Raw genomic sequence first — 17,784 nt, forward strand, 5'->3', positions numbered from 1 at the left:
TTTCAGTGTTGCCTACTTCCGTGGTGTAATGGGGCTTAGTCACTTCCAACATTACTTCAACTAAAACCAGCTCTACTGGAATTCATAGAAGTCGTCCATAAACTCTACATTTGTTATATCTTAAAACAAATTCACCCTTCTGGAAAACATGTAAAAGTCTTACTATTTGCCTTTTACCCGGAGCTCCCCAGTGGTCAGTTTTACTGCATTTGCTTCATTACTTTCTCTGTGTCTCTTGCTAGATGTGTATTTTTTGTAAACATTTGAGGTAAGTTGCAAACCAGATGTCTTTTAACCCTAATTACCTCAGTTTTATTGAAGAGTGTCCTTTTTATATAACCAAGTAATCAAAATTAGGAAATTAATGCAGATGAGTTCACTCATTATTAACTTCATTTTGCAACCTGCCACGAATAATCTTAATAGTAAAATAAGAAACAAATGCATTGTATTCTAGGATTTAGTCCATAATAACATTTTGTGGTTAATTGTGAAGTTTCTTCAGTCCTCCATAATCTGACTTATTCTTCAGTTTTTGTCATTCATGAACTTGACATTTTTGAAGAGGATAGCCAGTTACTTTTATAAGTTATTCATTTAGAGTTTTTCTGATGTGACCAGATTGAGACTGTTTTTGACAGTGGTACTTGAGTAATGTGCCTTTCTCAGTGCATTATAATTAGGTAGTGCATAACGTCTGTGCTGTTACTGGGGATATTAAATTTGATTGTTTGGTTGTATCTCCCAAGTTTCTATAACATAAAGTTACCATTTTTCCCTTTATAATTATTAAGTACATGGTGAGGAAGTGACACTGAGACTGTCATCAATTACTAAATGTTGGCCACAGTGGTTTGAGATGCCAGGTTTACCATATATCAAGTTTCTGTATGTACTTGGGTCTATTTCTACATTTTCTGTTGTTTCCTTTAGCCTATTGGTGTATAACTGATGCAGATTTGGTCGTACATATTACCTATAAGTCTGTGGCCCCACCATAGCTTTTCCTTTTCACTGTTTTTGTGGCTATTCTTGCATGTTTGCTTTTCTCTATGAACAACTTGTCTGGCACCAAAAAAGCTTATTGGTATTTTTATTAGGATTGTAGTACATTTATAAATTTTTAAATTCCTATAGAGAACATTGGTACCTTCTCATTAACCTCCCAGTGAAAGGTTAAATTTTATAAACAACATATTTTTATAAAATTTGATAATTTCTTAGGCATTCTAGATTGTAGTTGTATTATGAGATTTTAAATTCATATTATTTTATTCTGTCTCTTATAAAAACTGTTGAAATTTTGGTTAAATTTACATTATGTTACTTGACAGATGTTTGTGGTCCACAAATGGACTCAATGCTATAATTGGGGAATTTGGATTTTAAATCAAGAGGGTTTTTTGTTTGTTTTACCTACAGCCTCTGAAATTATAACTTATAAACAGCTTTTCTTTTCCCTTAAAGAAATGAATACAGTTTACACCAGTATCTGGAGAACAGATACCAAAAATAACTTTAAGAATCTCTTTTCTTTTTCATATTTTTCAATTTTTTGGCATTCTCATAAAATCTAGAATGCAACCTGCTGAGTACTTGCTGCCTTTATTTTGAAAGCCAAGAGAAGAAACCTTGAGGCTTAGGTATGGTTGAAAGCATGGTTTTAAGAGGCAGACATGGGTTCATATTCTTTTCTTGGTTTACTTTCCTGTGGCACCTTGATTCACTTTCCTTAACTGTAAGAAAGGGATGCTGGTGGTTTTACTTACTGAAAAGGTGAGTAGTTCTTAACAGAATGCCTGTCAGATGGTGAGTGTTCGACAGATAGTAGCTGCTGTAAAGAAGTATATAGCAACCTAATTTCTGTATTTTAAATAACAAACACCTTTGTTCTCTTTAGAATTTATGTGAAAGTATGGAATCTAAGCCTTCCATACCAGGCAACTCTGAAGTTCTAGAAGATAAAACCTATTACACAGATTTGCTTCAGCTGAAACTTGACAACTTAAAGTAAGTGTCTGAGTGGATAGATGGGAAGATAAAGACTTTCCACGTGCTTAAAACATAAGTAGCATTAATGGCTACAAGTTTTTTTTTTGAATTGTCAAATATCCAAAAAGTAAAGTCAGTATAACTATGTTTGTATAGTATGTTCTGAGTTTTATGCGTTATACTAAGTACTGACTGTAGAAGAAAAAGACTTAGTGAATAATTCTTATGTCTTTCCTTCTAACTTTATAGATTAGTACAGAGAATGTTAATATGAAAAATGTTCTTATAATCCAAATTTTTAAAGAATAAATGTCACAGTTTAAAACTGACATATTTGAATGCCTTTTTTCCTTTGTCCTTTTCCTTTAAAAAAAACGCATGGATTTTTTTTTTTTTTTTTTTGGATGCTATTGTCTCTTTGTTATTAAAAACCCTAGAGAACTATTTTTTATGTAAGTATTCAAATATACATTTAAAATGCTGCATTTATATTATATATTTAATATTTGATTTCTCTGTATTACTATTGTAGCAAAGAAAATGAAAGCACCAAAGGTGAGCTGTCCATCCAGCGAATGAAAGCGTTATTTGAGAGCCAGCGGGCCCTGGATATTGAGCGAAAACTTTTTGCAAATGCAAGATGCCTTCAGCTTTCAGAAAGTGAAAATATGAAACTAAGAGCTAAACTAGATGAATTAAAGCTGAAGTATGAACCTGAAGGTATGTATAGTTCATGTAGTCTCAAAAAGATTATAAAGTATTTTTTACTGTACTGTTTTAGCAAGTTTCATTACAAACTAATTTATGGTTATGTGTCCATTGCTAAAGCAGATTTACTGCTGCAAAACAGGAAAATTTGGAGATCGCCGTACTAGTTATGAGTGAATATAATCATTTTATTTGGATGTCTTCATCATGCTGTGTAGTAGAAACTTAACATTTTGAGACTTTTCCGTGTATGAGTTACAATACTTTCACACCAGAGAGTTAAATTTTGTTGAAGTAGCTAACGTTGGAATGTATATTAGTAAGGAATAGTTATAGAGAACTTTAAAAAGGTTTGGGTTTTAATACTTATTTCTCCTATTGAAAGCCTGGAGAAGGCATTCCAGGGCCAACTCAGAAATGCCAGGATTCAAGCTTTTTATGTGTTGTTGGTCTGCCGCCATCCTGTGGCAGAATTTAGTCATGTGGCCTCGTCTGCTAACGGAAGGGCTGAGAACATGCAGTTCTGATTGTTAGGGGCCGTGTTCCTAACTAAACATTGGAATTTGTATTTTTTTTATTGACAACTAATTGGACATGTTTATGGGGTGCAATGCTATGTTTCCATACATGTATACTTTATATGATGATCACCTGAAGGTGATTCTTTATCCATTTCCTTAACATTTACCATTTCTTGATGTGTGAACTCTCAAAATCCTCTCTTGTGCTTATCTGAAATATGCAGTGCATTGTTTATACATACACAGTTTACTATGATGAACTGTAAAAAAGCATGGAGTCCTGTCACTGCACTGTGTAACAGACTATCAGAACGTCCCTTCTTCCTTCCTGTCTAACATTTTACCTGTTGACCAGTCTCTCTCTATGTCTCTCTCCCCCTGTTCTCACAAGGCTCTGTGAACTACTCTTCTACTCTCAGCTTTACTAAGTCACTTTTTATAGAGTCCATACATGAATGAGATGGTACAATTTTTTTTTTTTTTTTGTGACCAGCTTATTTCATGTAATATAAGGTTCTCCGGGCTTATCTAAGTTGTCACCATGATGGAATTTTATGCTTTTTATGGCTGCATAGTATTGTGTGTCTATACATTTCATTTGTCCATTAATCCATTGGATATTTAAGCTGGTCCATATATAATCCATTGGATATTTAAATATCCATGGATATTTAAGCTGGTCCATATTTGGCTATTGTATTCTCTGTTTAGTGTTGCAGTATTGGGGGGATGCAACTAATCTCTTCAACTTAACTGATTTCCTTTGTTTTGGATAGATCTACCTAGTAGGGCAATTGCTGGCTCATATGGTAATTCGTTTTTAATTTTTCAAGGATCTTCAAAACTATTTTGCATAATGGCTGGATGAATTTGCTTTCCCATTAATAATGTAAAGGAGTTTCTCTTTCTCCCAATCATCACTAGTGCGTTTTTTTTTTTGTTTGTTTGTTTTTGGATGGTTGCCATTCTAACAGAGTCAAGTGCTACTCCACTGTGGTTCTGATTTGCATTTTCCTAGTGTCTAGAGTGCTTTTTTCATAAATCTGTTGGCCATTGGTGTGTCTTTGGAGAAATGTCTATTCAAGGTCTTTTTTCTAACTTTTAATCAGATTACTTAGGGCTTTTATTTTTTGCTATTTTTTTTTAGTTCTTTATAGATACTGCATATGAACATGCTGTCAGATGTATAATTCACAAATATTTTTTCTGTTTGTAGGTTCTCCCGTCTGTAGGTTCTCTTCACTCTTGTTTCTCTTGCATGCAGAAGCCTTTTAGTCTGATGTAATCCCGTGTGCTTTTTACTTCTGTTGCTCATGCTTTTGAGAACTTGTCTAAAAAAATCTTCATCCTGACAAGTGTTACTCTAGCAGTGTTTTCCTTATGTTTTCTTCTAGTCGTGTGATAGTTTTGGCTGTTACATGTAAGTCTTACAATGTTGAGTTGATTTTTGAATCTGATGAAGGACAGATGTAATTTTACTCTATTGCATGTAGATCCAGCTTCCTCAGCACCATTTATTGAAGAGACAGTCCTTTTTTTCTTTGTTATGTATTTGACTGTTTTGTCAAAAATGTTGGACTCGCTATTCATTCCTTCAGTCCATGTATCTGTGTTTATGCTAGAAATGTGCCGTTTTGGTTAGTACGACTTTGTGGTATATTTTGAAGGCAGGTAGTGCTGGTTTTGTTGTTTTTGCTGGGCTTTCGTTATTCAGTCTTCTGTGGTTTACACAAATTGTAGGTTTTTGTTTAGATTCTGTTTCAGGAAAGTAGCACTGTAATTTTGATTGGCATTTTGTAGATTTGTAGAACGGTTTTTCACAGTTAATTCCTCCCACAATGTGAACATGAAATAGTTCTACATTTTTCTGTCTTCATTTTTATCACTGTTTTATAGTTTTCATGGTAGCTATCTTTCACAGCCTTGCTTAAATTTATTTGTAGGCTTTTTGTTTGTGTTTTAGATTTTTTTTTTTTTTTTTTTTGCTAATTATTGTAAAAAGGAGTACTTTTCTGAATTTGCTATTGTCTGTGAATACTACAGACTTGTATATTGGTGTTTTATCCCGCAAATTTACTGTATTCATTCATTAGGGTTAACAGTTTTTTCAGTGCAATTTTAAGAATTTTCTTTATATAGGGTCATATTACCTATAAACAAGGACAATTTGATTTCTGCCTTTCCACACTGGCTGCCTTTTATTTCCTTCTCTGGTTTAATTGCTCTGGCTAGGCCTTCTAGTATTCTGTTCATTAGTAGTAAAAGTAGGCTTTCTTATCTTGTTCTATATCTTAGGTGGAAATGTTTTTAACTTTTACCTGTGTGGTATGGTGTTGCCTATGGCTTACTGTACCTGATGTTTTTAAATTGAGGTATGTTCAACTGAGGAAAGGATTAAAAAAAGTAAGTGTTATTTTTATATCATGGAGCGCTACTCAGCCACAAAGAAGGATGAACTTGAGACTGTTCTAGGTAAATGGATGCAGTTGAGACTATACTGATAAGTGAAATAAATCAGCCTCACACGAGTAAGCATCATAAAGTCCCCCTGGTGTGGGAAACTGAACGACTAAGTGAAGTCTGAAAGGTACAGTAGATATTGTGAAATGGGAAGGGATTGTTCAAAAGGAAAAAGGAACTAGGATGGGTGAAAGAGGCAAAATAAATAGGGAAAAGGGATAAAATGCAAGTCAGTTATACTGTTAGTGTCTCTTAGTTCATTAAAAAGGAAGGCCTGTGCTAATGTCGACTGAAGAAACACACCATATTTGTACTCTGAGAAACTAAAGATAATATATAATGTATTATCTATTGTTGTTCTCCTATTATTCTGTATGAAATTTTACCTTTTTTCCATAAAATAAAAATAATCAAGATACGTTCCTTCTATATGTAATTTTTGGAGAGTTTTATCATAAGGGATATAGAATTTTGTCAAATGCTTTTTCTGCATCTGTTGAAATTATGCTTTTAGTCCTGTTAAAATGTTGCCTCATATTTATTGATTGGAGTATGTTAAACCATCCTTAGATCCTGTAGTGAGTTCCACTTGGCCATAATGCATATCATTTTGATGTGCTGCTGGATTCTGTAGGTGATTTTTGCATCTGTTCATCAAGAGTATTGACCTATAGCTTTTTTGTTGTTGTGTCCTTGTCTTGTGTTGCTGTCAGGGTAAGGTTTACCTGGTAAAATCAGTTTGGAAGAATTCTCTAATTTTCAGTTTTTTCAGCTACTTTGTGAAAATCTTAGTTCTTTGTATATTTTGTGGAATTCAGTGGAGTGGAGTCATCAAAGTCTAGATTTCTTTTTGAGTTGTTTTGTGGATATTTTGGTCTTTCTTACTGTCTTTGATGGAAGAGTTTTTAATCGCTGTTCAAATTTCATTATTGGTCTGTTCAGATTTTATTTCCTCTTGATTCAGTCTTGGTAAAATATAGTATCCAGGAATCTGTTACCTCCAGGTTTTTCAGTTCATTGGTATAGATTTGTTCACATTAGTTTATTATGTTCATTATTGCTGAGATAACAGTTATGTATCCCATTTCATCTCTGAATTTATTTGACTCTTATTTTCTAAATCTGGCTAATTTATCCTTTCAGAAAACCAGCACTTCATATAATTTCTCTTTCTTATTTTGTTAGTCTATTTCAGTTATTTATGCTCTGGTCTTTATTTCTTTTCTCAATTTTGGGTTGTTTTTTTCTTATTTTTATGGTTTCTTAAAATGCAGCATTGATAGTTTTTTTGATATAAGCACTTATTGCTATAAACATTCTCTATTTTAGAACTGGTTTCACTGTATCTTAGAAACTTTATATGTTGTGTTTCCATTTTCATTTGTGAAAGAAAATTTGAAATTTTTAAAAATATTTTCATTGATCTATTGGTTGTTCATAAGCATATTGTTTAATTTCCATGTGTTTTCTTTTCCAATGTTTCTTTGGTTATCAATTTCTAGTTTTATTTCATTGTCATCAGAAAAGACACTTGATATAAATTCAGTTTTGGTGGTGATTTTTTTTTAACTTGGTAAGATTTGTTATGTGACCTAATATATCTATCCTTGAGAATGTTCTCTGTGCAGTTATGAAGAATGTGAATTACGCAGCTAATGGGTGAGATGCTGTGTAAACTTCTATAAGCTCGCTTTTTTTTAGGGTATGGATTAAATCTGTCATTTCTTTATTTTCGGTCTAAATGGGCTTCCATTGCTGAAAGTAGAGTTGAACGCCCCTGATACTTGTGTAATGCTATTTATGTATCTCTTTAGGTTTAGCAATGTTTGCATTAGTTATTTAATTATCTAATGTTGGGTGCAGATATCTTTATGATTGTTACTGTATAGCCTCCTATTATACTGACACTCTATCATTCTATGATGCCCTTGTCTCTATAGTTTTGACTTGAAGTCTATTTTATCTGTTAGCATAGCTCCTGCTTCCATTTGGACATTATATCTGTTTTCATTCATTCACTTTTAGTCTATGCATGTGCTTAGAGGTGAAGTCTTTTGTACCACTCAGTAGTTGGGGTTTTTCTTCTTAATCTAGTCATTTTCTCTTTTTTAATTAGAGAATTTGATCCATTTATATTCAAGGCAATTATTGATAGCTAAAGACTTGAAACTGCCATATAGTTACTTCTTTTCAGATTGTTTTGTGAATATTTTGGACTTTCTTACTGTTTGTCTTTGTAGTTATGTAATTTTTCTATATTAGTGTGTTTTGATTCCATGTTTTTGATTTTTATTGTCTCTATTTAGGATTTTGCTTTGTGATTGCTAAATGATTTACAACAAATATCTTAAAGCAGGTTATTTGGAATGTAAGAACTTGATTTTGTTACAAAAAAGAAAAGAATATGAACACTTTATGTCTATTTGGTACCTGTATTTTAAGAGACTAAAATAAGCATAATAAAAAATCTTGACGCTTAAAAATCTTGCAGTTTTAGTTATCAAATTTTTCATCTTATATTGCTTATATTTTGACAGATTTTGTTAAACTTCCTACTAAGAATATAGTGATTTGCATCCTATGATTGCCATGTTAGAGGATTCTGAATTTATCTGCCTACTTACTTTTACCTATGGGTTTTATATCTTCAGATGTTTTCATGTCACACATTAGTATCCTGTTCTCTCTTGGTGGAAAACTTCCTTTAGTATTTCGTGTAACACAGATCTGGTTGCAATGAGTTTCTTCAACTTTTTGTCTGAGAATGTCTGTCTCTGCTTCATGTCAAAAGAATAGCTTTGGTGGGTAGCGTGATTTTGGCTGGCTAGTCTTTTCTTTTTTCCCTCGGCACTTTGAATATCACTTGTGGGTGCTGCTGATAGGTCTGCTGCTGGTACTGTTTGTTATTCTTTCTTGGTGGTGTCATGATCCTCTCTGCCCTTGACTTTTGTGAATTTGATTACGGTGTCTTAGAGTTGTCTTATTTGAGTGAATCTGCTTGGTGACCTTTAAACTTCCCATAGTTAGATATCTGTTCATTGTCACGTTTAGAAAGATATAGTTTTCTACGATTATTTCTTTGACTAAATATCCTACCCTGTTTCGTTCTTCAAATGCCCTTGAACACCAGTGACAGAATGGCTTTTTTGATGGTGTTTTGTAGATCTCATAAATTTTCTTTATGCCTTCTTATCTTTTTTGTTTGTTTGTTTTTTTCCCCCTATGACTGTACTTTCAAATAGCCTGTCTTTAAGCTCACTGATTCTCCTGCTTTTGATTATTCTGATGTTAATGTTCTCTGTTGCATTTCTTATTTTATTTATTGTATTTTAAGTTCCAACATTTTTGTTATAATTATTTAGTCTCTTCAATTTCACTGATAGGTTTCTGAATTAGTTTTCTATTTTTTGAGGTTGATTGAGTTTCTGTACAACAGCTGTTTACAATTCTTTGCCAAATCTTGCATATCCGTGTCTTTGACTCTGCCATGGGCACCATGTTTTTCCGCTGGCTGAGCCTATCTTTCCTTAGATGTGCACCTCTGTCCACACATTGCTGTCCATTCTTTGCAGTTGGAGTTTTGGACTGTTCTGTTTTAGTGGGCTCATTTAGGAATTTTGAACAGACTGTTATATTCTGTTTCAGCATAAGAGGGCACCCTGAGCCCAGGCTACACACAAGTTTTATTTTGTGATAGCTCCCCTGCTGGTGCAGTGTCTGACCTGGATGGCCTCATGGAAGATTGAAAAGGGACACTCAGCTGTGTGGAATACCAATCCAGGCACTCAAAACCGAAGAATCTGTGGACCACGCTTCTATAATATGGCTACCCCTGTCTTCCTCGGCAGCGTGGAAAGCACACTGCTGAGTTCTGTGTGCTAACTACCCTTAGCCCTGCTCCTCTTCATTCCCATCAGGCCTCATGAACAGACCAGTGGTGCGTCTCATGCTCCCTGAGGGGTTGCACAGGAGCAAGACTCTCCCAGTGACACTTGGGATGATGTGGAAGCCAAGTATGAGCCAGCCTCAGTGTGGGAACTGAGTTCCAGGAGACTTCATGCGTGTGATATTACAGCAGCTAGGAACAGGGGAGTCGCAATCAGATGAACCTTCTCTCTTTTAGTCCAACCTCAGTTTTGCTCATCTTTGCAGTTTAAAAGCGTCTTCATGAACTCACGTGTCTCAGTTTCTAAGCTCTCGTGAGGCTCCTGTCCTATATTTCTGTGTGCAGGTAATTCTTCAAATGGATCTTTCTGCAGAAGAATGATCATTGGAGATTCCTCCTTCCCCATCTCTTCACCCCTTCTCAGGAATTCTGTTTTTAAGGAAAAACTTTAGGAAACAGCTCACCAGTCTAACTTCAGAGATAGAAAATATCCCAACTGTATAATCTCTGTATCTCTTATACCACAAAAAGTGAATTTTACGATATATAGTTTAAAACTAAAAGGCCAAATAATAAAGATATAATCCATTAGTGCGATTGTTCTAGCCCCTCCCTCTCAAAATAGTGTTGTTAACATATTTTAGGTTAAGAACTCTCAGCCAGCTGGGGATTAGCTCAGCAGCTGAGAGTTCTTAACCTAAAATAGGTTAACAATGTATTAGTGGCTGAGAATGCATTGTTTTTTTTGTTTTGTTTTGTTTTGTTTTTGTCTTTTTCTTTTTTATTGGTACCAGGGATTGAACTCACAACTGCTTGCTTACAAAGCAGGCGCTTATGCCGCTGAGCTAAATCCCCAGCCCCTGAGAGTGTATTGTTGCACTTATGCAACAATGCGGAAGTGCCTGCCTGCCAAGTGTGAGGTCGTGAGTTCGATCCCCAGTTCCAAAAAGAAAAAGAACTCTCAGCCTGTTTTTCTTCCTGCTCTGTTTTCATGCCTAGTTCTTCTCTTCATCGTCTCAGTGAACTGTAGTGTTTCACATTGGGAGCAGGGAGGTTAAGAATCAGAGGAATGTTACGTAGTTTTAAAAAGCCTTCTATTTCTTATCTCCTTTTTGTCTTCCCTGACTCCAGTAAGCTCCCCTGATTAAGAATTTCTCAACAAATTTCAAAGGTCTGTTGAAAGGAACACAGCAAAGAGACAGAAGAATGGGTAGTAAGTTCAGATGGTGTGGGTTTCAAAGAAGCCATGTGAGCGAAAGGTGGAGTAATGACCTGAAAGCAACAGTGTGGGGCAAGAGCACCGACTCCATTTTCTACTCTGGATCCATGCATTTCAATACTTTTTGGGTTTTTTTTGTTTTGTTTTTGGCTTTGAGACAAAATCTCACCATGCAGTTCACGCTGGCTATGAACTCACTTTGTAGCCCAGGGTGGCCTCATACAGTGTTCCTCCTGCTTCAGCCTCCCAAGTGCTCCATTAACATTTTGATTTTGAAAATGAAGACGCACTGGTGGGGAGTGTATTGCAGCATTGAATTCACTGACTGTAGAACTTTCATAGGGGATAGGATGATCTTAGGTTACCTTAGGATGAAAGGCAGTCACAGTGTCTGCATGGAACATGGTGTTATGTTTGGGAAGAGAAAATGTATATTATGGAATAGTCAGATCCTGAATATGTTCTGCAAGTGGGGTTTACTGTCCCAAATTACCAGTATGCAAAGTATGACATATTATTTTCGTTTAATCCTTACAACACACATCAGTGCTTGAAGTGGGTGCTTGTAATTCCCATTTGAAGGGCAGGGAAGTTAAATACTCAAGGCCTTTACACTGAGATACATCCCTAGCCCATTATTCTTTGAGACAGGGTCTGGCTAAGTTTCTGGGGTAGAACAGAGATCCTACTGCTTCATCCTCCCAGAGTACTGGGATTACAGTGTTACCATGGCTGGCATAGTACCAGGACTTGAACTCAGGCTCCTTGACTCTGTCACTATACCTTTGTCTCCATTTGGTCTGAGATCTTCCGCAGCGTTCCCCCTTATAATTTTTATGAAAACACCAGAAGAGAACATTCTGTTCATTCCAGAATTATATATATTGAGTTCCCAAGGAAAAGTTCATGGCTGAATGAACTTAAAAGGTATAGCTAACTGGACAGGTGCAGAAGGAAGGGTAAAAGAAACAATGTGTTTCATAAGTTGAGTGAATTTTAAGACAATGGAGAAAAGGAAAATAGTTTACATATAATTTGTTCTTCTTCCTCCTTCCTTGAGTTGACTGCAACTTTGTTATTTATCGATGACTTTTTAAAATGTTTTTTATTCTCAGAGAAAACTGAAGTCCCTGTACTCAAAAAGAGGCGTGAAGTGCTACCTGTGGATGTAACCATCCCTAAAGATGTATGTGCCAACAATGCCAATGGGGAAGAAGTTTCTAGATTCCTACCTCCCAAAGAGGAGGCAGAGTCCTGTCCTAATAACTTAGAGGTTACCAGCTTGCAGTTGCAAGAACCGATTTCTGCAAACACGCCCATGGCCTCTTTCTGTCCTCACAAAGATCTGCCAGTGGATATGCAGCCAAAGAAAGAAAAGAAATGTGTGAAGCTCTTGGATGGCCCAGCTGATGCGGAGGCCTTGTGTGAAAGAAGCGGAGATAGCCAGCACTCTCCCAGGTCAGTGTCCTTTTTTCTTCAGGGCAGCCGGCAGACCTCTTCGCCTCTTCTGTCTCGCTGCATGAACTATGCTGTTTGTTTCTTCATCTATCTCCTTAGCGTTGCTTGCAGGGTAATCCCCCAGTTTCATCTGCCTACCTTCAACTTTCCCAGAACTTTAAGAAAGACCAAAATGATTGCAAGAGGAAAAGACTCCTGAATAAGGGAATTGTATTAAAAAGTTACACTTTTTTGTTTTATGAAATGGAAATATAGATTAGTACTCACTGAGTATTTTTATTTTTTTGGTTTGAATAAATGCACTATTATTTTTCTTCTGGCTCAAGAGTAGCCATGAAAGAATGATTAACTTACCTTCTTAGAGTGTTTTCCAGTAGTCCGAGATATTTTGTTTGAAAAATGTAGATGAAATTTTTTATGGCTTTTGATGTTGTTTATACTAAGCCTTCAAAAATGGGCTTTGATATCTATTTTGACATTTTTTAGTATCAAAGCTAATTTATGTTCATTTTTCTAAAACTTCAAAGCCTCTAGTTTCTGCAATATTGAGTTTGTAACTAAAAGAGGAAGTGTCAGGCATGCATATGTGAATTGATGTTTAGAAGGCTTTGTCCTTTAAACAAATAAAAACAATGAAAGTAAGAAAATGAGAGAAAAGTACATGCAGGGAGGAGGAGGGAACTGGCTGAAGCTGGCGCTCTGGATGCAGAGCAGCATGAAGGGTGAGGCGGGAACAGGGCGAGAAATGGCCAGGGCAATCATTTTGAGAAATGATGAAGGATGTCTTCACACAGTGCAGTCATAGACGCATTTAAAGTAACTCTGGCCACTTAAAACTGCCATCTGGTGGTCTGTGAATAGCTAACTTAGATGATCTGGAAGAACACAAAGATGAGATCTTTAAGTGCTAGGGCTACATCAGTCTTAGAGAGAGGGGTACAGAATCACACTGGACCAGTGTGCATTTGACTAACACAAGACACGGCCGCTTCATATAAAAGGACCTCCGTGTATGTTTTGTTTGATTTATCTTTCAGCTTTTAACGCTACTAACTATAGTACTCAATAATGAGAAAACAGTATTAGCTGCTATTATTGTTATAAGGAAGACTTATTCCCTTCCTTGAATTTTTATATAATGTTATAACCAGTCAGTCACATAGGTAAGAGGTTGATATTTTAGGAAATCATTCAAATGAATGATATGTGACGTGTATACTTGGTTCCAAGGCGTCTGGAAATGAACTCGGTTTATGCTTGTTTATACGTGATGCACTTTTGTAAGTGTGCTTGGCGTGTGCATATTGCTGTAAGTCGGTTTCCAAAACTGATCACTGTAGCACTTGCTATCTCTGTTGCCTTTATTTCTTTTTCTGCTCTTTTTAACTTGAAAAAAAATGTATGTAGCTAATTGTTCGACTGAATCATACATTGGAAAATTTTCATCCTGCTATTTAAACAAAAGCAAATAAAATACCACAAAATGTTTTTGTGTGTGTCTGTGTCCCTCTGCTAACTTAAGATGTTTCCAACCTTCTGTTTTCTGCATGCTTAACTTAGACACACAATCAAAAGTAATTTTATGACAATAAAGATGAGTTTTATTGGGAGCTTCACTATTGCACGCTTTATAAATGTAATTGACACTTGCCATTAAAAAAAAATCTTTACAAGTCTTTCTAAATATCTTGGCCATTGTTTATTTTTTCTTCACTAATTCTACTAGCTGAAAGTAAATTTGAGGTTATTTTTTTTTCTTTTGTGTAGGCCAATAGACATCTACTCATGCAACTCAGGATTCCATGTTAATTTTATCTTGCACTTAGCTATTGTATATCCTGTTAACTTTAAAATACTACTCTAGCATTTCATTTTAATTTTTGTGTTGTATGTGCTTCTCGGGATAGGTATCCTATTATATAATTGTTAAATGTTGGCCTTGCTAGGCTTTGTTAAAATCAACTTTAAAGATATTTGTTAGACATTTTTAAAAATTAAGCTATTAATGTAAGAATTGTTTTAGAGGCAGTCATTTACTATTCTCTATGGTACTGGAATTACCTATAACTTTTTCCTTGTATACAGTTTTTAAAATATCACCATGCCTCTTTGGAGGGCCATCCTCCTTGGGATTCTTTAGTTTTTCTTAACCTCATTTGAATTCAGAGTAGATGCTTTGATGCCTGTAGGTTAGCGGCTGAAGCACAGCTTCAGACAGAAGCTAAAGAAGGGACGGAAGCTGCAAGCAAGTTGGAAAAGGAGCCTTGTAAGAAATTACACCCTATTCTCTATGTGTCCTCCAAAGCAACTCCAGAGACTCAGTGCCCTCAGCAATAAAGACTTCTCTTTTACTGCGTGCCAAAGGCGACTGTGAAGCTTAGTTAAGATTGTCATTATCTGAAGGACACTTCCGCGTGGATTACTGACACCTACCCATGTTTTCATGATTCTTTGATCCAGTGCTGAAAATGTGGTTGTGATTCTAACCTGAAGAGATTAACTGATGGCCCTTCATGGAGCTTCTGTGAGTCTCAGTGAATAAACTGTTGATGGAGGAAAATGTTATAATTAATATGAATCTATCGGGTGCATTGTGTCTGGATTTTTAAAGTGATGCGAACACTTAACCTCCATTTGAAACCGTATATTTGAAAAGAGAACATCTGAAATCATTATATTTTCCTATGTACTTTTTAATTTAGTTTTTCAGTGTTGTAAAAACAAGTAATTTAATTTAAAAATGTGTATTGTATCAGGTTTTTGTCTATGTTTAAAGAACCTATTTCACTTTTGTATTATACTTTTGTATGTATATGATTTAGAGTTTGAGTCAAGCATATAAAACAAATAATTTAGAAATTTAAAATAAAATTGCAATAATTTCTTCCCCTTGTATTGTTTTTACTCTTTATAAAAATAGGGTTTTATTAAAAGAAAATAAAAGGGGGAAAAACTTCAGAGATTTTTAAAGTATATATATTTAAAGATTTTTAAATATATAATTATGTATATATATTTATATATCATATATAATTATAGTTCTGTAATTATATGTTATATACATATATATTTTAAAATATATTTAATTCTAAACTTTCCAAATAAATTTTTTAAATTTCAATGATTATACATTGATCTGTATCTTAATTTCATGTGTATTTTCTATAGGTGGAAGAATTAGTATTCTCCAGATAAGCAGAAGGAGGTTTTATATATATACTATATAAAATATATATGTATATTGTACATATTTTATACATAAACATATGTTTTTTTGAGAGATATGATTATATCTATCTAGAGATAGATATACATAGAGAAGGACTTACTTTCAGTAGTTAGCTTGTATGATTTTGGAAACAAGTGTAAATCTACATCATGGATCAGCAGGTGTAGACTCAGGGTGTAGACATGGGTAGGAACATGGCAGTTGAAGTTCAGAGGTCTTTGGTTGCAGAATTCCTTCTTGTACATGGGAGATCATCTTTTGTTCTGTACAGTATAGGACATCAACTGATTTTTGAAGTCTACCCGTATTAGGAAGGGCAATCTGTTTTATTCCAAGTCAATTGATTTTAATGTTAGTCTCATTCTTGGATACCCTCACAAAAGTATCCAGAGTAATACTTGGACACTGTGGCCAGGACAAATTGACATAAAATTGACCATCATCTGTACAAGTTAAGTAAGTCTACTGAGAATGACATTAAATAAAGGATAGATCCATACTGCATTATTGGAAAATATAGGTCAATTCCAACATTGAATTCTTACTATGAGCTATCTCCTGCCTGCAGAAATAAGCCCTTTGAGCTCATGCTTTAATAGACCCATGTAGGTAAGTATTGGCAGTGGTAATGTTATATGCCAGACACACTTCTAAGGCCTTTTATGTATTACTGCATTTAACCTGTGCTCAGCTGTGAACTGGGTATTATATTTGTTTCCCTTTTGAAGATGAGGAAAACAATGCCTTAGAGCAGTTATTTGCCCTAGGTCAAAAAAATATAAATACCAAAGTAAAGGGCCAATAACAGGAAATAGGGAGCTAAGTCTCAGATGGGAAGGGGACAGAGAAACAGGGAGAAAGGCCGGGGAAGGAGTGAAATAAGGAATCATAATGTGCTGTGAATGTGTCCCAACTCACACATGGAGTGTAAACATGTACCGCGGACATGCACAAGTAAATTTTTAAGTAATGGAAAAGTTGTGATGGAGTATACAGAATGCTGTATATAAGGACAGAGAGGGGCACGGGGAACTGTGGTGGACATTACAGATGATTATCTTTAACATGAAATAGTTTCAGAATTTTCCTAAGACATATAGGATGTAGCATTACAAGTAGAAATAACTATTTTCATTGAGCAGATGGCTCAATGAGTTGATGTGTCAGAGTTTTGAATAGTGATAATAGTAAGTTGAGTCTGAACAGATATCAAAAAGCAGCTTGGTGAAGAGCTTTCTTTTGGAACTCTTTTGTTGTGGTTTTTTTGTTGTTTTTTGAGACAGAGTCTGCAGTTTAGGATGGCTTTGAACTCACTATGTAGTCAAGGCTGGCCTCAAAATGACAGTGATCCTCCTGCCCCAGCCTCCCGAGTCCTGGAAGTACAGGTATGCATCACCACACCTGGCAACTTTTAGAAATCATTTTGACAAAAGTTTATACACATATTTAAGCACACTAATCAGCTGAATTCAAAATTGAAGAAGTGTATTAGCAGAAGAACATATCTAGCTTCTTCCTTCAACTTAGAGACTGAGGCTGTCATACTGAATCTTAAGTCCTCTACCAGTATGTCTGGAAAAATCACTGCAGTTGATAGGAAGCAAATAGTATCATCTTGCAATTTATTTTTAATAAAAACAAAATTTTAATGGAAAATATATTTAGAAAAAGATAATAATAGAGATAACCCCTGAAAGCTAGGAAACAGAGAAGAGAGGAGTCAGGGATAAGAATCCACCCTTCCAGGTCACACCCCCAGGGGTCCACATCCAGCCAGGGATGCCTCCTAACCACATTCAGCTAGTGAGCCTTCAGTAGGTGAGTCCACTGGTAAGTGTCATGTCTCAGTGAGCTATCACCATTTCAACACATCAGACTTTGGGGGCACATTTTAGATCTAAACCAGAACAGTTGCTTTATTCTTTCTTGCCACAATTTAGAAATGTCCAAGATATCCTTCAGTATGTGACTAAACAGATGGATATAACCATTCCATGGAATATTATTCAGTATTAAAAGTAAATTACCAATCTACAATAAGACATGAAGGAAACGTAAATGCATATTGCTAAATGAAAGAAGCCTGTCTGATATCACTGTGTACTGCATGATCCTAAGTAACATTCTGGAAAAGTGAAAACTCAAGAGATAAGGGGGAGACGAGGATTGCCAGGAGTTGGAGGGTGAGATGAGGATGGGGATAGCTCGATGAAGCACAGAATATTTCTAGGGCAGTGAAACTGTTCTGTGTGATAGTATGGTGGTGGAAACAGAACATCATGCGCTAGTCAAAACTCGGGAATGCACAACA

The 17,784-nt window shown here is 35.4% G+C and overlaps 1 protein-coding gene across 6 annotated transcripts in view; it reads left to right on the top strand.

Annotated features, from left to right (window-relative positions):
- Spdl1 (spindle apparatus coiled-coil protein 1) overlaps positions 1-15,128 on the top strand; it is a 30,316-nt gene extending 15,188 nt beyond the window's left edge. For 5 of the 6 annotated variants that reach the window (XM_063230757.1, XM_013156245.3, XM_013156246.3 and 2 more), the window contains exons 9-11: positions 1,901-2,010; positions 2,525-2,712; positions 11,902-15,128. In XM_063230757.1, the coding sequence (XP_063086827.1) occupies positions 1,901-2,010; positions 2,525-2,712; positions 11,902-12,443 (840 nt within the window). In that variant the 3' untranslated portion in view covers positions 12,444-15,128. The remainder of the gene's footprint in view (positions 1-1,900; positions 2,011-2,524; positions 2,713-11,901) is intronic. The other variant, XM_003473190.5, reaches the window with a different exon arrangement.
- The last annotated feature ends 2,656 nt before the right edge of the window (positions 15,129-17,784 follow it).

This window comes from Cavia porcellus, unplaced genomic scaffold (genome assembly GCF_034190915.1).
Source record: "Cavia porcellus strain 051 isolate PalLab524CR breed Dunkin Hartley unplaced genomic scaffold, mCavPor4.1 scaffold_19, whole genome shotgun sequence".
Lineage (NCBI taxonomy): Eukaryota > Metazoa > Chordata > Mammalia > Rodentia > Caviidae > Cavia > Cavia porcellus.